At 44.9% G+C, this 23,370-nt stretch overlaps 1 protein-coding gene across 5 annotated transcripts in view; it reads left to right on the forward strand.

Annotated features, from left to right (window-relative positions):
- The window catches only part of IL27RA (interleukin 27 receptor subunit alpha), a 420,655-nt gene that overhangs the window by 131,939 nt on the left and 265,346 nt on the right, over window positions 1-23,370 (forward strand). For 3 of the 5 annotated variants that reach the window (XM_069604392.1, XM_069604388.1, XM_069604389.1), the window contains exons 3-4: window positions 3,218-3,320; window positions 21,754-21,886. In XM_069604392.1, the coding sequence (XP_069460493.1) occupies window positions 3,218-3,320; window positions 21,754-21,886 (236 nt within the window). Of the gene's footprint in view, window positions 1-3,217; window positions 3,321-3,787; window positions 3,839-21,753; window positions 21,887-23,370 lie in introns of all 5 variants that reach the window. The other 2 variants (XM_069604390.1, XM_069604391.1) reach the window with 2 other exon arrangements.

The raw sequence follows: 23,370 nt of genomic DNA on the forward strand, positions 1-23,370 counted from the left end.
ATCTTAGCACTGAAACTCCTCTGTAAAACAGCACTAATACCCAACAAGCCACCGCTTTTTGTGGCTTATATATATAGATGACTCTGCAGCCTTCGACCGTCTCTTTAGAGACAGACTGTGGCGAAAACTAGACTCTAAGGTGATTGATCTCGGATTATTACGATTTCTAATACAATTATATAGACTCAAACACGCAAAACACACAGGTACAAATAGATTGGACCAACACGGTCACTAAGGTTGAAACAAGGATGCTGGTGGTACCATCATTCATATTCAACTTATATTTTTCCGATTTTCAGAACTATTTACTAAAGCAGAGTTTGGTGTCCCCTAAAATGGGAGCAGAATATATAGCGTGGCTGTCCTTCGCAGATTACTTTATCCTTTATAAAGAGCGTTGACTGCTTTGGGGAACTTCTCCATTGAAATTCACAAACATGAAAATTATGAAGTTTGGGAATAAGATCACAGCACAAAATTACTAGGGAAGAAGCTGGTAAATCCGTAAGTTGGCAATGAAGATCTCTTCCAGTTTCAAGGACTTGGGCTGATGAGCATGTGAATAAGAACGATTCTAATGGAAATAATAGGCCTATGATCATAAACTGACGTTTTAGGTAAAATAAAAACTCCCGTCTTGACTTCACCCCGGTTTCAGAGAGTGAGATGCTCACTTTGCTGAATCATCTCAAACCTCCTTCTTGTAAGGGAGATATGCGCCCCTCAAAGGTAGTGAAATAATGATTGGGCGCACAGCCGCACCCCTAAGGAAACTATCCTCATACTACAGGTGGTCCTAGGAGGATGTGTCATCACCCTCCCGCTCGAAAGTGATGACGTGGGGATGGTGATTGACCAGGAACTCAACATGAAGCCTCATGTGAGTTACCTGGTCTCGTCCAGCTCCTACTACCTCAAACTCCTTACACAGCTGAGGCCTTTTTTGACACCGGGAAATTGTGCCTCCATCGCAAGGGGAAATTACTAGTGCCAAGCTTACTGCAGGGCGCAGGGAAAGGAGATATTGTGCACCTCCAGGTGATTCAGAATAACGCAGTTACAGCTGTTACGGGCCCGAGTAGGAATGAGTATGTCGCAGAAGCTAGGCGGGTGCTACACTGGCTGCATACAGCCACTAGAGTGACATTCCACCTTCTATGTATCACACATAGATGCTTATATGGAGTAAGTCCAGCTAACCTCACTAATCTCCTTGCCTGGTTGCCGGCTCGAAGGACACTGAGATCAAATAATGTAGATCTCCTGAGCGCACAGTGGTCTAAACCTAAGGGGATCTGCCAGTGATCATTTGCCTATGCGGCCCCAGATCTGTAATGCGTTGCCTCCAGACTAGAGACTATACCAGTCCTTCTCCAAGTTTAAAAGGGACCGGAAAACTAGGATGTTTGGGTGAACTCTTGACTAGCGCAGACTTTTGACATCCTCCGGTGTGTGGATAATGTACACTAGGTTGCCCGTACATTTAGGGGTATTCTATGCCCATTTGTATCTGTTTTATGTTCTGCATGGTGTATGTCTTGTAGGCGCCACTATGCCCCTGGGCCCGTGACCTGTGCTTTCTAAATAAAAATAAATAAATCAAACAAAATCAAAACCCAAGATGAATTGTAAGTAAATTGTTGCATAATTAATGGTCTAACTTTTTATGAATTGTTGTTTGTAATTCTGTGTTTTTATTTAAGTAATGCAGTGTATAAGGTTTCAATTGTAAACTAAATATGCACTTTAAAGAACAGAATCAAAAAATGAGGGGGTAGGGACATTGGGGTCATGTCTGAAATGCTTGTATGTGTATTTGTGGGCTTTGCTTCAATAATGGTGGTTTCATTGAGTTAGGATCTGAGGTTTGGGATTTAGTTTGATGTGGGTCTGAGTGCATGATGTGCCAGGATTAATGTCTGAAAGATTAGACTTGCAGGATCTGAATCGGGGCCCGATTCTGAAAGGCCCTGTGATGGCAAGTCTTTTTGTTTGAGTTTGTGAGAGCCATGAAGCTCTATGGACAGAACTCTTGGGTCTCTTTTTTTTAAGGACCAGATCACTATTATGCTGTTCCTGCAGGGCTGAGAGTGTTGGCTTTGTTCCTTGAAGGGCTGAAGCTGTCGCGATTTGCTGTTGGGGCAGGAGTAGTTGGTTTTGGTTTTTAGAGTACTGAAGCTGCTAGATGGTGATATTTGAGGGGTTGGGTGCTTTCCTGAAAGGTTTAGCTCTGTTGGGTGTAGTTCTTCAAGGGCTGGAGCAGTCTGGTTTCTGGTTTTGGAGGGTTGGTGCTGTTTGCTGCTGTCTGGGTTTCGGTTCGTGGAAGGCCGCAGCTGAGTGGGTTTGATGCATGGATGGCTGCGCTGGTCTGGTTTTGTTTCATGGAGGGCTGGAGCTGTCTGGTTTTGTTTCATGGAGAGCCGGAGCTGGAGCTGTCTGGGTTTGTTTCATGGAGAGCCGGAGCTGGAGCTGTCTGGTTTTGTTTCATGGAGAGCCGGAGCTGGAGCTGTCTGGGGTTGGTTCATGATGGGCCGGTGCTGCCTGGCTTTGGTTCAGGGAGGGCTGGAGCCTGCCTGGTTTTGGTTCAGGGAGGGCTGGGGCCTGCCTGGTTTTGGTTCAGGGAGGGCTGGAGCCTGCCTGGTTTTAGTTCAGTGATTGCCAGAACTCTCTGGGTTTGGTTCACGGGGGGCCAGAGCTGTCTTGGTTTGGTTCACGGGGGGCCAGAGCTGTCTGGGTTTGGTTCACGGGGGGCCAGAGCTGTCTGGGTTTGGTTCACGGGGGGCCAGAGCTGTCTGGGTTTGGTTCACGGGGGGCCAGAGCTGTCTGGGTTTGGTTCATGGGGGGGCAAAGCTGTCTGGTATTGGTTCATTGGGGGCCAGAGCTGTCTGGTTTGGTTCATCTGGGGGCAAAGCTGTGGGATTGGTTTATCGGGGGGGCAAAGCTGTCTGAGATTGGTGCATGGGGGGCCAGAGCTGTCTGGGTTTGTTTCTTGCAGGTCAGGTGCTGTTGTACATAGTGTTTAGTTGATTAGATATTGTGTTTCCTCCAGAGACGGATGGTTCCAGGTAGGCTGAAGCTTTTGGGGTTGGTGGATGGAGGGTGGAGTTGCCAGGCTGGGAATTAGTCCTTCTCTCAGGTCTCTCTTGTTGTTTGAAGTCACTTTGCCTTGTACGGAGGTCCCACAACTTGATATTTGCTAAATCATCTCTTCCAGACTCTGGTGATGAGGTTGCAGAGAAAGACGTTTGCCCTTGCAGTGGGGAGAAGCCATCTCTCCTGTCTCCTGCTGCTGTTCCTCACGCTCTACTCTCTGAGAGGTAAGCTCCTGGGACCAAAACAAAGCAGAAGCGAGTTGGCTGGCTGTCGCCTTCCCTTGAGCATGATGCTGCCCTTCACTGTGATAGTATATGGTTATGGCTTGCTTTTCAGCTCTTCAGGTATTATCACTTTGCCTTCATCTATCTCACTCTTTACTCCCTTCTAACTTTGCCCTCGTTTCTTGATCTGTGTTTCTTTTCCTCTCTCGCCGTCTCGCCCCCATTTCCTCTCCCCACTCTCATAGCTCACTCACTGGTGACAGGAAGCTTCTCGGTGGGGGCCGCCTTCCTGTTTAGAGTCCACCTGCTATTTATTCTGGTGCATGTTCTGCCCTCTCTCGACAGCCTGGCGAGGAGGGTGTCTGTCCCAGTGTCTTTCTCTTCTGCTTTACTCCTGTTGGAATTTCAGTGCACAGAGATTCCCAGCAATACTTTTCACAATCTGCTTGTTCGTGTTCAATGTCTAGGGTCACAGAGTTTGCGTGTGTTCCAATCTAGCCGGTGAATCATTGTTCTCGGTGAGTATGTGGGAGTTGTCCTTGTGTGTTGGGAAGGGGGATCTTTCTGTGTTTTAGATATTGACACACCCATGTTCTCTTTGAAGCTAGCAGACACAAATATGGAGTTAGCTTCATAAAGGTATAAAAAAGGTATCATTGCTGCAAGAGCCATTGTTTTTTGCATTAAAAAACAATGTGCTAATATAATGGTGTTGCAGCGACAATTGTGAAACAGAATGGCGCCATGCAGATAGTGGAAGACGTCCCCATATGCCTTGAGATATGTTTAGTAATCCAACCAGTGTAGTAATCAAAATTCAAGTTATAATCTCCTGAAATGGAGGGAGATTTTATTGCTGCCTGCTCCAGATTTTCTGAGGTCCTATGCAAGCCTTGGCAAGGTTAAAAAAAGATCTGATCTCTTCTTTCTCTCGATCTCTTAATCCAGTCTTGGCCCTTCCTTTCTACTCTTCTGATCATTCCCTCCTTACCTTTTCACTTATTCCTTCCTCTTCTCCCTTCTCTGCTTTCTATTGATGTGACCTTCGGTCCTTTGATATATCCTTATTCATTTCCTCAGTCACCTCTTCTCTTCTGTCTCGCGTTCCTCGTTCTCTGTTGATTCTTTCGCTTCTCTTCGCTCATCTTACGACTCTTGATTCTCTCTAGCCTTCCTCTTTCTCACCTTCCGACAAGCTACCCCAGCCTTGGCTCTTTGTTATTCTTGGCATTTCTTGCGCCGGGCCAAACATGGATGGCGCAAGTCCCAATCACCTTCTGATCACCTTAATCTTCTCTTCGACTTCGACACTGCCCTTTTACTGGCTAAACAATGTTTATTCACTGATTTATGGCCTCTCTTCTCTTATCCTCGTTGTCTCTTCCAAATCTTGAAACCCATTCTCTCTCCTGATCCCTCTCGTAACTCACCTCTTTCTGACTTTGCCTCCTACTTGTGAAGGCATCTTGAAGCAGACACAGACAACAGGTTCACGTTTTGTCCACAAAGTTTTATTAACTCAAAATACCAGATGGAGTTAGGCCTAACTTGCCCTATGCTAAGGTGGGATTTCCCCGCCTAAAGAAAATAAGGATAGTCTGTGTCAGGCAGTCCAAAGCAAATGTCTCTGTGTCCAAACCTATACCTGCACTCACGTCTAACCATATACCATGTGTGCAGATGTTGGCATCAAAAATAAAAGTTGAAAATGCAAGCCCATCTCTGGTCGAAAACCAAACTGTTGACCTCACAACTCAAAGCGATTGACAGGAAGGCAAATTTTCGTTATCCCCGGCTATCAACTTCTACAACGGAAAAATGGTCCCAGCCATAACTTATGGCATGGACGCCATGTTCACCATTCCAACGCACCTCTGGAGAACGTTAGAGGGGTACATCTGGAAAACTCTCCTTGGCCTACCTAACGCCATTCCCATCGAAGCGGTTAGAAGAGAGCTAGGGCTGCTCTCGTTAAGTGCCACTGTTAGTATGGCCTCTCTCGCTCTGTTCAGGAAGACCCTAATCAAAGATGGCCTCCCGATCTGCAACATCATCGGGCAGGAGTTGGCCACTACGACCTGCAAAGCTGTCCTTCTCTGGATGCGCCGCCAAGAATCCATACTGGATGAACTGGTATGTTCCAAATCCGATTTGATTACGAATCCCGAAAGAGTCAACGAAAAACTGAAGATCCAAGACTGGATCAACACCATCGACAAAGCTGCTGCAATTAAATTCTTAAAACACCTCCCTCCCACGTACAACAAGCTGAAATCCCCCATGGGGTACTGTCTAAAATTCCCGGACAAAAAACTGCGATCGACATTCTTATGAGCTCGATTCAATCTGCTCCACACGAGGGAAATTCTAGGGATAAGATCTGTATCCACCATTACCACCTGCAGGCTATGCAATGCCCCGGATTCCATCGAGACAATTCGCCACCTGCTGCTAAATTGCCCTTCGCTGGAGCAAGCACGCTCAGATTTTCTAACCCCATTATGGCACGATTCCATCCTGATCGAAAAAAACACATGGTGGTGCCGCTTGATTTCTGGGGAAAAACCCCGCTGGGCGGTTGCCACGGCTAAAATAATCGAGGAGGCCTTTGCCAAAATCGCGAACGTGCGACTGCAACCCTCACTTGATCAGCACGACTCTTGATAGGCCTGATCCACTTGAGGTCCCCTCCTGTCAGCTTGTGACTCTCTACGGAAACGGGGTCTACCCAAACTACCCTTCTTCCCTACTGGTCGATCACGAGTTACCCTCCACGCCGTTTTGGCCCTGACTCCACCTTAGGATTGTAAACGATCTTGACCTGGAGTGATAGCAGGCGAAACAAGCTTTGTTCGATTCTAAATTGCCATCCTCTTGTAAAAATCATTTTCTTTTGATTATGCACAAGTAAATAAAAAAATTAAAATAAATAAATAAATTTAAAAAAAGTGTTCAAAGTAAAGTTCAGAGCTTCTTCCAACTCTTGGCTTGTAATCAGCTTTCCCCTTCCCCAAGTTCAAAATAGTTTTTAAGTCACAGGGGCTTCCTTCCCCAATTCCTTGGGACACTTCCCAGCTTATGATATGGTTATTTCTCACTAGTTCACATTATCAGTTCAGTTCACATTAGCAGTTCAGTTCACATTAGCAGTGGCAGTTCACATTAGCAGTGGCAGTTCACGTTAGCAGTGGCAGTTCATCTGTTTGGGTGCTTTCAGTGGCTTTTCCATACAGGGGTAGCCTCGGTCTAGGCGCAGTTGTCGGACCACACGGTCCATCCATTACTGTCATGCACGTCCCCTCATACTGATAGATCCAATATGTCACACATCCCCTTCAGGAGTAGACGGACTGTTCTCCTACAGCACCGCCTGAAAAAGAGATCATCTATGTACAGTAAATGGCTTTTACCTTGGCGCTTGTGTGGGCATATGAAACAGCGTACTTCGTGGTATTTGCGATCTTGGAGGAGAAGGAAACAACATTCACAGCGCTCACGTGACATGGCTACCACTGTAACATGTCCTCACAGCGTTTCTAAACATCCTGACACGTGACGTGCACGATCGTGATCACGTGATCCGGGTGTCCATGGAAACAAACATAAAGCTACGATTCCTCCGTCACACAGTGCTTCTCAGCTGTTTGCCGCAGCAGTTTGGCGTTTCGTTGCCTGGAACCTCGGATTATTGCTAACCTCTCGACCCCGGACCTCGTAATTGGATTCCTTTTTTCCCCGCCGGTACTTCATAACGAACTACAGCCTTCTTTTGGTGATAGACTACGAACTGGATATCCGGAATGAGCTTGGACTTTCCTTTCAATTTGGTGGCACAGACTCCGAATCAAACCACGCGTTTGGTTCTTCCTGACTTTTGGAGAAACAACTAGTCTCTCGCCTGGACTTTACTTTGCTTCTACAGGTGCTTCCAGTGACCCCAGGGACTGTAAACTTTTCGGGTTGACCTTGTCTCATGCTCTGGGATTGCTGCGGGAACAGGTCTACGCCTGAAAACTCTACCCCATTCCTCCCCCCCTTTTTACCGCTCCTGCACAATACATCCTGGTAGGTGCTGTCTGCTTCTTACCTAATACTCGTTACTGTAATTTCTACCCTGCTGTTCACTTAACCTGTGCATTCCCTTACAGCAGCCACTTGGAGGGCCCGGGTTCCTGTTCCTGCCTCCTGTGGCCCTAATCTCCAAACAGCGAAGACCATTGTGTATATCGCTGTTAGTTGCTTAGGGACGGAGGTATACTTACTCCACGCAAGCAGCAAGTCTTCACAATTACAGGGCATGCAACCAACACCCCGTCTTGGCTGCTTTGCCATCAACACTATGCCACTGCTTCCACGTGACAGTGCTGCTTGATTTGACACTGTACCGTGGCTTGTTTGGCCACTATGCATTTGTTACACTTTCTTGCATTCTCCTGGCCAATACGCGTTTCCTCATGACCTACAGTTCCTTGCATTCTCCTGGCTCTTGCCAATACGTGTTTCCTCATGACCTACAGTTCCTTGCATTCTCCTGGCTCTTGCCAATGCATGTTTCCTCATGACCTACAGTTCCCTGCATTCTCCCGGCTCTTGCCAATGCTCCTTTTTTCATATAAGGCAGTTCATTGTATCAGGCAGATTCACAAACGTTCTTTCACTCTGCTGAATCTTCAAGAGTGCTTAAAACTTGCTTTCACTTCATTCAGTATTCAAAAGTACTTATATTTGCTATCACTTTGTTCGGTATTCAAATCAATGTTCATTGCTTGCATCGCATATTCATCTGCCAGCCTGGTGCTCCCCCTTCTAGGTACACTCACTGGTTCGAGCTTACAGCTTTCCTGTGAGGTCCTCTGCTGCCACAGTGTCTCTCCCCGTTCAGTACCTCGCTTTTTCTCCCCTCTGGTTCTCTTCCTTCCTCCCTCATTCCCATGGTATATACTTCACTCTCTCCTTATTTGGCTTCCTTCTTTAATCTTTCCCTTCAATCCTCTGTTTTTCCTTCCTCTTTTACATTCCTACTATTCTTCCAATTCTCAAGAAGCCTTCCTTGGTTAGATCTCTCCCTTCCGACTACAGCCCTATCTCGCACTTGCCTTTTCTTTCCAACCTATTGGAGTGCATCATCCATTCCCAAGTCTCTTTTCACATCACCACTGCCCATCTCCTTCAACTTTACCAATCTGGTTTCGCCCTTTTCACTGCTCTTTATGTATGTGATTCACTTTTCGACACTCGTCACTCTAGGCAGTCCTCTCTACTGGTCCTGCTCGACTTGCCAGCAACTTTTGACACTGTCGACCACACTCTTCTTCTCCGCTCCTTTTCTCGTCTCGATTTCCGTGGTTCTGTTCTAAACTGGCTGAATCCTATCTTAATAACTGCACTTATTCAGTGTCATGGGCTGGCTCAATCCCTCTCAATTTCCCTCTTCACTACGGTGTCCGTCTGGGCTCTGTCCTCTGTCTCCTCCCCTTTTCTTTATACACCGCTCCTCTTGCCTCTCTTATTTCTTCTTTTTGGCTTTTTCATTACTTTACGCTGACTTTACCCAGCTCTTCCTTTCTTTTTCTTCATTCTCCACTTCTATTCATTTGACTATTTGCTCCTGCCTTCACGCTATTCAGTCTTAGATGACGGCTCACTTTCTCCATCGAAATCCCTTCAATACTGAAGTTCTTTTCTTTCTTGCCTCTACTCTTCCACTGCGCATGCTCCCCCCTCTATTTCTTTCCTCCTTCTTCTCTTCCCATTTCCTCAACCGCCAAAAATCTTGGTGTTATTCTGGACTCTTCCTTTTCGTTCTCCTCCCACATCTCTGCTGTTGCCTGCTCCTCTCGCTTTCACCTCTATAACATTTGTAAGGCTAGACCTTTTCTTTCTTGTAATGCATCTAAAATTCTGGTCTCCTCTTAGATTTTTTCTTGTCTGTTACTGTTCCTCTCTCCTCGTTTGGCTTCCTGCTACCCATCTTGCTCCTCTTGGTTCTATCTATAATTCATCTATTCGCCTCCTCTTCTTTCGATCTTCTCGTGACTCCATGTATTCTGCTATAGTCTCCTTGCAGTGGCTTCCCTTTGAATCTCGTCTGCTTTTCAATTTTCTTTGTTTGTTAAATGTCTCAATGGTCTTGCCCCTCCATATCTATCCTCCAATATTTCCTTCTATGCCCCTCCCCATTCCTTTCGTTCTAAATCCCTCTTCCTACTTAGCGTTCCCCGTCCTCCCTTTGCTAAATCTAGTTATCTGTCTTTTTCTCTTCTAGCCCTTAGAACGCTCTTCCTCTTCGTTCCCTCTCCTCCCCTCTTTCATTCACAGCTCAAGACCCATTTCCTCACCTCCTTGATTTGAACTGCTAATGTTTCTTGCTTCTGCAAAAAACAGGGGGTGTGGGGGGGTCCTGGGAATCCCTCTGCCGGACATTTAGCCCCGGTTCTGAAAGCCTTACAAATATTCTTTAGCTCACTAACTTTCACAGATGAGATATGTCCAAAACATATCAGTCTTTGTCCTGCCCTGGGGCAGTCCAGCACCAAAATGCTGCGTAATTATCCTCTGAACAAGAGTACCAACAGCAACCCCAGACACGTGTTTCAGTCTGCTTGAACCTCATCAGTAGGGTGGAGCTGTGCCCCTCTAAGATTAGTGATCAAGGGGTCCATGTCTGGATTCCCCTAGTAACTTATAGTGAGACCCAAAGTTACTTAAATTATGCAGAAAACAAGGGGGCGGTGGGTCCTGGATATTTCTCCTCTGTGGAAGATGGTGAGTTAAAGACTCTGGGTAAGGCTCTTGTAACTGGGACTAATGTCCGGCAAAGGGGCTTCCCCTTGTTTTTTGCATATTTCAAGTAACTTTGGGTCTCACCTTAAGTTACTAGGGGAATCCAGACATGGACCCCTTGCTCACTATTCTTAGAGAGGCACAGCTACAACCTACTGATGAGGTCCAGCCAGACTGAAACACGTGCCTGGGGTTGCTGTTGGTACTCTTGTTCAGAGGAGAATTGCCTAGCATTTCGGTGCTAGACTGCCCCAGGGCAGGACAAAGACTGATATGTTTTGGATAGTTCTCCTCTGTGGAAGATGGTGAGCTAAAGACTCTGGATAATGGTCTCGTAACCGGGACTAATGTTGGGCAGAGGGACTCCCAGGACCCCCCACCCCCTAGTTTTTTGCAATGTATTTGTTCTTTTTGCTTCCACTTGCTGATTCCATTTGATTTGTACTGTGTATCTTTGGCGTATAGTGCTTTCATAAATAATTCAATTAAAAATGATGGTCAGCTTCCCTGTCTGGCCCAGCTGGGACAATGACTAAATGCCATCTTCCTATCTGCAGAGAACAAAGTGATTTTCTGTCCTGCAGTCGGTGTTCACTGACAGGCTGGGCAGCTGGCTTTTCTACCCTTGTGTCGCAGCGATCCATGGCTGTGGTCCGGATCATGGGTGAGGCATGTTGCCCCCCCCCACCCCGCCTCTCATCTAAGTGGGGTTTAAGACTCGCTCCAGACTGGAGGCTGAGGTTCAGTCTTTGAGGCCAACTCTAACCTTGGACTAATTGCAGTGCCCATTATGGACATGGATAGATACTGTATCACCTGGTATGTAAAGCACCATTCTATGGCTGGAAAGGTACAGGGGGCTAAAATGTGGTTGTAGACCCTCATCAGTGGGAACGACCCTATTGAACTTATTTGACCATGTTCGTTCTCAGTAGAGGGCTCCCATATTTTCGCAAGTTAATAAGCCTTACTTTTGCTATTTTATAGGAACTGACACAGTAGTTTCTGGCCCATCCTCCTAGAGCAGCACCTCCCTGCTGCTGCTGATACTGTGGTGGAAGGCCTTGTCTGGCTTAAAGAGTGTACCCTTGGCATCTCCCCAGCCCAGAGGGGGCGAGCAGAGGGATCACTGTGAGTGTCTCCTGATAGGGGGTTGAAGGCTTGTTCCTTCAATGGTCTAGTATTGTGCATGCCACAAACAGCCAGATTCAGCCTGGTTCCATGTGTGCATCGGGTTAAAGACATTGTTTCTGAAGAGGTGTTGTTATTTAAAGGCATGGTCTAGTAAACAATTTTATTGTCCCTACGGGTCGGCCATGTTTTTTTAAGCCTAAGTGGCTCGATTTTAGAAAACTTTCCTATGGACCTTACCTGAGTTTTCGTCCATTAAACGCACGCGAAAACAGGCACCAGGGAGCCGCCATTTTGTGATAATCCTATCACTTGCCGCATCGCTCTGGCTGACCTGCTTTTGCGGCACTAAATCAATTCCCCCGCCCCTGAGCCTGACATTATCAAAACATTCATATTCCTCGCCTCTCTCCGTGACGTTACTGTGCTGCGTAGGCAAACGCGCCCAGTCGTCTTCTACGCGACTTCACACAGAACCCGGAAACCAACACAGACCATCTCACAACACCGCGCGCCACAATTCGTAATATGAAACTGTACTTTAAAATCAAACAGCAACACAGTACATTTGGTAAAGTACATTTATTTGGCAATAAATGTTTAGAGAATATTCAGCAATTACCATATGAACTCCGAAAGCCATTTATTTTCTTTTATCTGTATCCGCAATGGTACACAGGGTGTTGCTTTTCGTTAAAAGAAGCACTTTGGAAGCACGGTGAACCGCAAGGCTGTTCCATCAACTAGGCACTAGTCCATCGTAAAGGTTGATATGTTGCTTCTAGCCACTAGTACAGCGTAAGGGCATGTGGGCCCTTGGCGATCGTCCCATAAAATTGTCAGTGTGCTCCAGTTGTTCACACGAAGCTGCAGGTGTCTCACAAAGAAACTGTCTGCTGGTGTCTCAAACCGATGGCAGTAGGAGAAGGGGAGCAAATACCTGTTATGAAAACAAAAAAATTATAATTAGTCTCGCCAGCCGATCTTCATTAATATTACTCATTTTATTTATTACAGCCGATCAGAAACTATTTGCTTGCAAGGATAGTTCAATGGAGTATGTTCGGCTCTAAAATCAATGCGAAAAGTAACTAAATAAATCGAGGCCAACACACAATGATAAACAACAGTTAGTCTACATGCGTGAGGAATGATATGATATATGATATGGCATTTGTAACGCGCCTATACTCAAGTGTTTCAAGGCGCGACGAGGCAGGTGGGGAACAAGGGCAGACAGACAACGATCCTACTAGGCCAGGTGTCTTTCTGATCGCGCATGGGGAAGGGGGTAGGGGGGGTAAAAGTGCTGTACATGGTTAGTCGAATACAAGATAAATAATAGGGCCAGCTGGTGGCAAGTGCAAGGTAAATGCCGGGATATGGGGCTGAAGGATACAGAGACAGTCCCGTAGTGCAGGTAGGCAGTGCAGGGAAAAGTGGCTGGGCCAAGGACCGAGATCGGTGAGACCAGTGGACCTGCATGCCCATGTGCCCACTACGAACACGTTTTCCTTGCTTTTCCTAGCTCTTCATTCATTCATTCATTCATTCATTCATTCATTTATTCATGCATCCATTCATTAAATCTTCATTCGGGTATAGAAGCGTGTAAAGATTTACTCACATTATATTTGAAATTTCCATTGTGTCGCAGTCTGTAAAACGGACCGTGCTCTTGACAACGATTTTTCGTATACTGAACTAAAATGAAACTCGGTCTAGTTTCTGAATTTTCTGCCTTATCGTCTCTTACGTTATTGCGCACCCCCTTCAAATGTAGTTCTTTCGGCATGGTCCCTGTCTCAAGGTCAAAAAACAATAGAACCTTATACTTCCAGTGTGACTTGTGGGCCTCATCTGGGCGCTGTCCTTCGCATTCTTTATTTGCAACATCACGTAGTAAAGGCATCTGTGAGAACTTGAAGTTTAGAATCCCTCTATGTAGTGCGCCTCAATGTGTAAATGCGAACTGGCTTCTCTCCCAAATGCCACGGCCCGCTTGGCGCGTTCTAAGTCCCCGAATTTTGTCCCCGTTGTCTGCGCGCTTTGCAGCCCAAATGGAGACATTTAATTTTTGGCGGAAGGTCAGGGAAAGTATAAAGTACCACAGGAGTTGAGTTGAAAGTGAGATTTATTGTTTGTTTGTTTGTTTTATTATTTGCAATACGCAAGCCTCCCCTCCGTTAACAGTGCGCAACACTGCGCAGCATTTACATTTACATGAGATGAGACATGAGAAAAATATATACATACACATATATGAGGTGAATAGAGAGAATTCAAAGATGACACCCAGCTTGTTCGCCACCCATGATGGTGAAGGTAGGGGTTAGGGTTACAGGTACACTGTACAATAACATTTATTTACAAAAAGACAATCGTATTGCAATTATTTAAACCGGGATTTGTACTTCACAACCAGCTGTGCTTCGGGTGGGCATGGCACAATCGCAATGTTCGGTGGCAATGGATCACTGCTCTGCACAGAAACGTCCAAAATTCCATATCTGTGCTTCTCTAACACAGCAACAATAAGGCCTTTCACAAAGTCGAACTGCATTTCATCATAGACTGGTTTGATCACCCATTGCTTACTTCGTTTTGAAAACACCTTAGTGTAGCGAGGCATCCTTACTTTACCCCTAGTGGGCCAAGACCGCTAGTAGAGTGCGATGTTTCATGCCCCGAAAGCTAAAATGCAAGCGCTTTGGCCTGTACTTTAGGCACATATTGTGGAACACCTCCAAATCTCCTGTGTGACAGAATTCTGTCAGTCCTCTCAAATCTCTTGATAGAGTTTTGTCGAAAACAATCTTCTCAATGGCTTTTTGTGTCGGTGAAGATGGAATCAACCACTTCTTCTTCCGTGCCTCCTCTGAGGACAAAGGGCCATGTTCACATTGGTGGAAATGTTCATTTGCTGTCCAGCGGTGAACGTTGGTACAGTGGTGCATCAGTGACCGCCATTTTTCAAGTAGTATTTCCACTGACCCTTCACAAGTTTTTGAGCTCCACCAAAGATGGTTGGTGATAGAATGGGACCACTGCAAAATACTTTCAAAACCTTTTTTTTTTCCTGCAGCCGAGATTTACTTACTGATTGATTTAGCAAGATGCCATACGTCAAATTGATGATTAATATGTGGGAACTGCTCTCTCATTGTCTTGGCAATTGAAACGTGTCTGTCCGTGGCTATGAGGTCGATGTGCATTCCCCTTGATTGTAGATATTCCACTGATTATATAAATCCTAGTTTCTCCATGGCCACTGACGATGTACATTGTGTTACCTGCACGACCACCGAACTCACAATTTTCTTACTATCCATGTCCTGAAGGTGGTAGGTGCAGTACTTGGCCGAAAATCCAGGGCTGTCGCACTGTCCATCGCAGGCTAGCCTGAATCGTTTGCCTTCGAATGTACTTGCTAGAGACAATTGTTCAATTTTCCAAGCATCACTAATGGCCGGAAACAGATAATCACGTTGGTATATGTAGTACAGCGATTTAGAAATTAAATGGAGTCCCACAAACTGAAAGAAAGCCTCTAACTTTCTAAAACTGGAGCCACTAAAAAGTGATGCAGCTGCACACAGTAGATTGCCTGCTGGCATTTTCCCCAGCATCGTTTGTGCAGACCATGAGAATCTATGATTTAATCTACAGGCGGCATTTATTTTGACGGTACTGCCTTTTATTTGACGAGTCACATTAATCAATGGCTCCCACATACTTTCCCTCTAACGGAATGCACACATTTCAGCATACTTATAATTTCCATCAAACAACTGTCGAATACAATGTATTTGCTCTCTTTCATTAGACTGTCATCCTGCGTCAACGTTGTTTCGGCCTGTGACGACGTGGAGATTTCAACACATTGGAAAGTAATATCGCTGATATCAAGTTCTGATGCGTCTATGGATGCTGCGGCTGATTCATTCTCTGTCATTTCGACATCTATTACTTCAACATTGATGGGAGAACACAACAATGTCGACAGGTTTTTGGGTTGGCAAATTTTTGGCGGGTGTAGATTGTGTGAATTGATCTGCAACTACTTCAGAGCTATCTTCAATACATTAAATAACATCTTCTTGTGGTGGTGCAGTCGCACTGTAGCAATGGTCCAATGCAACTTTGCTGTATTCTCCAAACACAGTTAATTCATGTTCTGGCCATTGGACATGAGCATCTCGAGCCTGAACACGCCTCGCCTCAATTAATAGTTCCTCCATAGTGTACATGGTCTGGCAAGCAACATCTCTCATTCGTTTCACTGTCTGTGTATGTATAGTTCTGACACCCACGGGTAACTGGAGGAGAGATTGGAAAAGGGATGTTCAGTTTAAACACAAGATAAAGTGTAGTCCAATTGACTGGAAAAAAACATAAAATAGTCCCCAGCACAAACATTTTTTTTAAAATTATGAACTGTTTGTAACTAACCTTTTTTGTTTTTTTTTCTTTGCTACTTTTTTGACTCGACATTCAACATCTGAACGCTGTAGCTCCGATTCGTTTCCGCATGTCCTCCCTTCCTCTTGCGCTGCAACGACTATATTTTCTGTATCCGCATAGACCGCACGGAATGAGGCTCCATTGTCTCCCTGAAACATAGTACTTTCATTACTATGTATCAAAATATTGTTAGCATAAAACACTCGTGAGGACGAACACACAGGTACATCTCAATAGCCAAACACGATTTAAACATTGTGTGCAACAATCAAACGACAAGTATTCGACCAGTGATGATCTATTTCGATGGAGCTGTCAGTATCCATACCTCTGGCTCTGCATGGACTGCCATGAATGGTTGTATTGGAGAGGAGGCATCAGCATCTCCCTGAAACACAGTACTTGCATTAGTATGGTTTTCAATATTGGAAACACAACACACACGTGGGGTCGACGGCACAGGTACATATAAAGAGATAACCACAAATGATGCATCGTCTAAAACAATGAAGGAAAATATAAGTATGCAGATTTCATAGACTTATTTCTCCGATTCCTTTACATCTGCATCATCAAAATGGGATGTTGTGATTGTAGTGGAAGCTCCGTCGTCTCCCTGAAACACAGCACTTGCATTAGTATTGTTTTCAATATTGGAAACATAACACACACTTGGGGTCGAACGCACAGGTACATATGAAGAGATAACCACAAATGATGCATTGTCTAAAAGACACAAGGAAAATCTAAATATGATCACATTTCATCGACTTATTTCTCCGGCTTATTTACATCTGCATCATCTAAATTGGATGTTGTGATTGTAGTGGAAGCTTCGTCGTCTCCCTGAAACACAGCACTTGCGTTAATAGGGAAGAAAGTATAGCAAATGGAATCACGTTATATGATCACGCATGATGGAGCTGTCGGTATCCATTCCTCGTGCTGCTGAAGAATATCTATGGATGTTGCAAATGTAGTGCGCACTTCCGAAAGCTGTTGCGCCGATTCGTGTACGCATGGTCCCACTTCCACTTCCCCTGGAATTACTTGAATGTCAGGCTCTGCATCAAGTGCAGGGGTTGACGCTCCATCAACTGCCTGAAACATAGTACTTGCATTAGTGAGGATTACAATAGTGAAAACATAACACACACCTGGGGTCGACAGCACAGGTACATATCAACGGCTAACCACGAATGACACATTGTGTAGAACAATCAAACGACAAGAATTCCAGCTCTGAGGATGACGCTCGATGGAGTTGTCAGTATCCATACCTCCTGCTGTTGAAGAACATCTAGAAATGTTGTAGATGTGGCGGACGCTTCAGCATCTCCCTGAAAGACAGTACTAGCATTAGTATGGATAACACTAATTATAACTGAAAACAAACACCAGTGGACGACAACTAAGGTGTATATCAATTGGAAAGCACTAACCAAACATTCGCTAAAATAATTACACGATAGAATAAAACTATTACTTGTCATGCATAAAACAAAGTCTGTAGCGGATTAGCCTATTAGGATTACCTAATACGCGCTAGAAGTGGTTCATAACTGCGACCACGTCAAGGATGTAGATTGTTCTTGCTTCAGATTCAAGGGATAGTCAAGAAGTTGTAAAGGTAAATTAATGATTAATAATGAAATGCTAATATTAAAAATTGCCATGTAAGGCGACAGAATACTTGAAAAATGCTCAATACAGCACAGTTCCCTGTTCCCATATATATTCATTGCGTTTGTGGGTTATGAAATCGAAAAAGAATATATTGATAAATGTCATTATTCAAAAAACTATACACTCATATCAATATCGAAATTATTACAAGGGATAGAACACCTACAATATCAATTAATCCATTCGGCTACCTACACACTACAGCAAGGCCTAAAGCTAAATCCGGACACTTGACTCACCAGTGGCGGAATGTGGACGAATAGAGTGGGAATAGCGTTTTCGAGCAATTTCCGTGTCGTTCACCGTTTATTCTTCTTTGTTACCCAAGATGTTGTGTACATGTCCAAGGAAAAGTGCCGGCTGCAGATGCGGTATCAATCACCCCTCTTGTCCTGTAAGACTTGTTGGACTCTACTTTCCAGCTCATCCAGTGGATATCCGCAATGTCTGACCCATTCTCTTATTTGATCAACAGTTTTCGGGAATACATGCATTGTAGTGCCTTCAGATTTCGCATGGATCTTCGAAGGGCAACCGCTAATCGAACAGGCAGGCATTGTTGATAAATCTGAAAAGTAAATATCGACATTATTATACAATCTTCAAGAATAAAGATTTGATGCAAAAGTAAATGAATCATACAATGATCAATGCAAAGTTTGTTTTGGTCGCAGGAACTATACCAGTTCATTATGTCCGGCTTAGTATTTGCGTAAATTGCACAAATGTATAAATGATGTGACTAAAATCTGAACATGTGACACATCCCTTGGATGTTCTGTCTTGCACGAGAAGGAAACATGCTTACATTATAGACTGGACCCCCGAAGGATGCAATTCGATGACAATAGACACAGATGAAAATAAATAGATCTATTGATAGAATAGCAATGGAAACTCAAGTCAATAGCAATGAGACCAATGAACATAGCACTATTGTGTACTCTACTCGCAAATGGATAGAAATGTAAAGATCTGCGAAATATGACTAGGATACATGGCCTTACCTTGACCAACAAACAGTTGGATTCAGCAAGCAGAGCAGTATGTTGCAGGAGAATAGGTGGGTGGCCACAGGTAGCACACTGATGGGTTTGCTCTAAGCGGTCACAGAAGTTCACGGATAGCACGACGACGAGCAGATTAGCGTAGATCTCAGTAGTTGCCAGGTAGGACGTTCAGGAGTTGACTTGCAAAGCACAAAGATGTTCTCATGAGACATATCAAGTGGTTTATAAAGTATTAGAAACAGGGGTGTGTTTGTGAATGAATGACGTATGTATGTCGTGGTCTTAGGGGGGTGGCCTGCTTGAAGGGGAGGCCTGGCTGGAGACACGGGGTCTGAGGAGGCCATGTGAGCGATGGCCCCTGGGGGTGGGATACCTTTTGAAGTGTACATGCTGTTTGGCACCTTGGCCGTTTGCGCCCGTGACAGCCCCCCATGCCAGCGCTCATCCCCGGGTGCGAACCGCCTTTGATAGAGGGGGTGGGATGGATGGGCCTGGGGCGTGCAGATAAGGCACAGGAAGACTTCTGAATGGAGACACACTTATGTGGATTGTAGGGGGGCGGCCTGCTTCAAGGGGAGGCCTGGCTGGAGACACGGGGTCTGAGGAGGCCATGTGACCGATGGCCCCTTGGCGTGGGATACCTTTTGAAGTGTACATGCAGTTTGGCACCTTGGCCTTTATCGTTGCTTATCAATAACAAATGCCACATACCGGAGATTCTTGTGAGCACAGACCCAAACTTCAACTGGTGTATTATAGTGGTCAAGACCCTAAGGCCTGTATAATCCAATGGTAATTGTTAGTATAGATATATGTGTGACTTTTATAGAGACATAACCTACTGAAAGACTTTGAACAAGTGTTATTTAGTGCATGCATTATCAAGAATATGTTATGTTAGCTTAGATAGATAGTGACCACCCTGCTTCACAGCAACCAGACCTTCATCCATTCGGAGCACAGATGTCTGACGTCCATCCTTGAATGGAGACACACTTGATTCATTTAAAAAATCGAAACAACCGTTGTCAAATGATGAAAAAGTTTTCAAATAAACTACAGCATCAAAAAAAAAAAAAAAATATATGTGGTGTTTTATTTTGTATCTTATTTTCATGACACAAAAATACAAGACTTTAAAGATTATGCAGGTCAGGTTGCAGCACAGCGAGAGAAAATCCCCTGTACTGACCGCTGTCACTTGGGAACGTTTCTCTTATGGCACGAACGGCACAGGCGGGTATCACTCTTCGAACGCGGTGTCCAAGCCTCCCGTGGAGCCACCATGTAAAGGAACGATAGGCCACCAGCCTGTACCACCTGTGAAAAGGAGTGAAACAAACTGTTTTTAAATGACCAAGATAAGTTTAATAAACGTTTGTTGTCCATGACAATTCTTGTAACTAATGGCATTCTGCACGGACAAATGCTATCTAGACAATGCACACTATTGAACGACTTACATGCGTTACAATGATATGTAGATGTAATTTTGGATATAGTAGAAGGACATGAAATAGGAGTGGCATGACAAGCAGAGTATACTTACTCGTTACTCGGATTACGAGGACGAACAGTTGCGCGAAGTTCGTGCATAAGCACCATCATTATTCTCAACACGGCCCGTGTGAGGCAGGCTGCCCTGAAGTCTGGCAGCTCGGTGATGCATTGCGGTCGTGGCTCGCCTTCCGACATGTAGGTCAGGCATCCCGAGTTTTCTCGGCAGCAGCAGTTCTCCTCCTCGGTTGGCATTAGCTCGCACCGAATGCATGTGCACCAGGTGGAGACGCCGTCCATGCGACTAGGCCCAGGCTCTTCATCTGTTGATTCGTCCTGCCAACTTCTGTCCGTATCCCCATCGTTTTCGCGTGCCTCCCTTTCCAGTAGTTCCTCCTCGGTATACTCGGGCTCGTACATGTAGGGCATTATTGTAGCCATTGTGTGGTAAACAAAGTAAAATAATTTACCGAGATGGTACAGGTGTTCACACGGGCTACAAGCGGCGAAGGTAGCTGACCAGAGCACAGAAACGAGTCACAAAATACTGTAAGTAACACAGAGAGAGGAATGGAATCGAAAATCTGCTGCTGTGTGTTGTGAAACGGTCTGTTTATACTTATTGAGGAAAGAGGCGTCCTGCCATTTCCATGGTGACACGTCATTAGCGGAAGCGCAGCGAATGTTGATACAAGACGTGCTTTGAGTTGGGAAATGGGCGGTACGAGTCTGCTGATGACAGGCTCAGGGGCGGGGGAATTAATTTAGTGCCGCAGAAGCAGGTCAGCCAGGGCGATGCGGCAAGTGATAGGATTATCACAAAATGGCGGCTCCCTGGTGCCTGTTTTCGCGTGCGTTTAATGGATGAAAACTCGGGTAAGGTCCATAGGAAAGTTTTCTAAAATCGAGCCACTTAGGCTTAAAAAAACATGGCCGACCCGTAGGGACAATAAAATTTTTTACTAGACCATGCCTTTAAATACGAAATGAGGGATCTTAACACCTGTGGTAACCCCTTTTGTCTTTTTCTACCCTCACCCTTTTTTCATTATTATTTTTACCTTGTTTAAAAACACATGCCTTCACACTGGTGCAAAAACCTACTGATGCCTTAGCACCCAGGTAAAGACATGTCATGCCATGCCAGGACTTTAGTGTTAACCTGCCTTCCTGAAGAACTACGAACACATAGCTCCCAATCCCTCCTCCCCCACTACTCCTAGTGCACTTGTGTTGCCCTTGCTATGTTCTTTTTATTACCACGGAGCTCTGGGTTCCATGCTACAGCATGATTCAGAGAGAGAGGCCAGGGTTAGTCTTATAGTGTCAGTGTCTGCCTGCCATTGTCTGTCTGGGTACGTGCCTCTGTGTGCCTGCATCCATGTATCTATCTGTGTACATGCGGGTCTGTCTTTGTGTTGTATGATAATAATATTTATTACTGTGTTTTAGTTAATTCAAACTATTCACATTACAGAGTAAAATATCGCTCTAGCATCAAAAACATCTATGGAACATACCTTATGACACATGTCATAGACATGGCACCAATAACAATACCATAACATATCATATTTCATCTTAACACACACCCACAATATTATCGAAGCAACAGCGCCAAACCAAAACCATTTGAGCTTTTAACAACTCAATGTAGCTGTCATCTAAAACCCCTCTAAAATAAATGTAATTTTACATTTTTCTTTGTTCCCACGGGTAGTCCGTCATTGGTCAGTTTCAAGGGAACTTCTAACCAAAGTCTATGAAGTGCTGTGTGCAAAGATTTAGATGAGGTATTTAAACAGCGTGTCCAGAAGTCGGGATCCTTAATGGTGTAATATTTCTTCCTATTGCCACTGCAGGTTCGTGTTTGGTTCTTGGTGGTCTGTATTGCTTCCGATTTGGGCCGGACAGTGGCATGAACTGCACCTGGACAGTTGAGGGCGAGCCAAGCCCCGACATCGTTTACACGTTGTACTATCGCAGCAATAAGTAGTGAGTTTAAGTATCAGAGCAACTATCTCTACCAAGTCCATGCTTATACTCTGCATCGAAACCCCTTCCATGAACTGGGCTTTTTTGTGCACCCACAATACTTTATCCTTTATCATCCTATACATCTTACGCTCTTGTGCTCTGCTCAGCCTCTGCCTGTGCACCCTACTGTGATGCCTGCTTGTTCCCTTTCCGTCCTGAGCACCCTCCTCTGCTTGATCATGCTTGCCAATGCCTATAGAGTGCACCCTCAGTGCTTCAGTGACCGCTTCCCTCATTGAACTTGCTCTCCTGGTGGCAGTGACCTCCGGTGTCTCCGTCACACCTGTGCTTATTTGCATCTTGTACCCCTGTTCTTCCTGTGGCCCAAACCCAGGTGTGAAGTGCTTTCTGCTTGCTTAGATTCTCACTCAAATATGAGCATGCCTGCAGTTGTACTTACTTGTGTGCATGCAGTACCAGTATCTATTTGTGCTTCCATTTTACATGTCACCACCTGCATTAGTGTGCCAAATGCCTACCTGTTGTCCGTCTTGGATGTCAGGTCTGCAGTAGTGTGTTTTAATGCCTGCCTTTACTCAATTGAATGTCCACATCTGCAGTAGTGTGACCTAATGCATGTCTGTAGTCCATCTTGAATGTCAGGCCTGCAGTAGTGTGGTTTAATGCCTGCCTGTAATCTATTGGGTATCGCTGTGGTGGTTATAAGCCAGCCCCGGGATCAAATGAACTGAAAGGCCATGTTAGACCTAAAATGTGCTGAAATCCCGTCTAATCATGGGGAGGTGCACTTGCAGACTGAAAAGCCAGCATCAAAAATGTCAATGCTGCTAATGTGCATAGTGAATTCAAATGTATGTTCCTCTTCAGTTAAAGCAAGGAATATGTGAAAAATGAAACAAGGGTGCAGAAGGGAATGGGAAGAGCACATTGTGAGCTGACAAAAAGGCAGTATTTAATTTTCAGCTGCCACACCAAAAATGCTGTTTCAAAGAAAGAGAAATACACTTATTAAAAGGGTCTTGCATGCAATTGTCAAAGCTAAAAAAGAAAAAAGAGGCCTACTTTTCATTCAAGGTGAATTGATGCCTGAAGTGATAATTTGCAAATACAGAAATTGCTATCCTACAATGGAGTACATATGCAGCATAAAAACAATGAACAAATGGGAAAATGTACAGTAGTGGCAAGGCACAATAATATTAAAAATGAACAGAATGCCTCATGTGCCCAAGGAAATGTAACCTTCACAGACATATGGGCTGTTTCTAGAGGCATGACTTTAAGTTTTTATTTCCTGAGAAGAGCTAGGTTTCTATTCAGAACACTCAAGCAGTGGCCAAGAAGGAACTGTATTGGGGCCTGTTCTCAAGCAACAAGATAACCATTAGCCTTGGGAGAAGAAAGGCTGATGATTAACACCAGGCAAAAGTCAACAATGAAGTAGATGCCCTGTTCAGAGGATAAATTAAACTTAACTGTAG

The sequence above is a fragment of the Ambystoma mexicanum genome, chromosome 3q, assembly GCF_040938575.1.
Source record: "Ambystoma mexicanum isolate Mex_15411 chromosome 3q, UKY_AmexF1_1, whole genome shotgun sequence".
Classification (NCBI taxonomy): Eukaryota; Metazoa; Chordata; class Amphibia; order Caudata; family Ambystomatidae; genus Ambystoma; species Ambystoma mexicanum.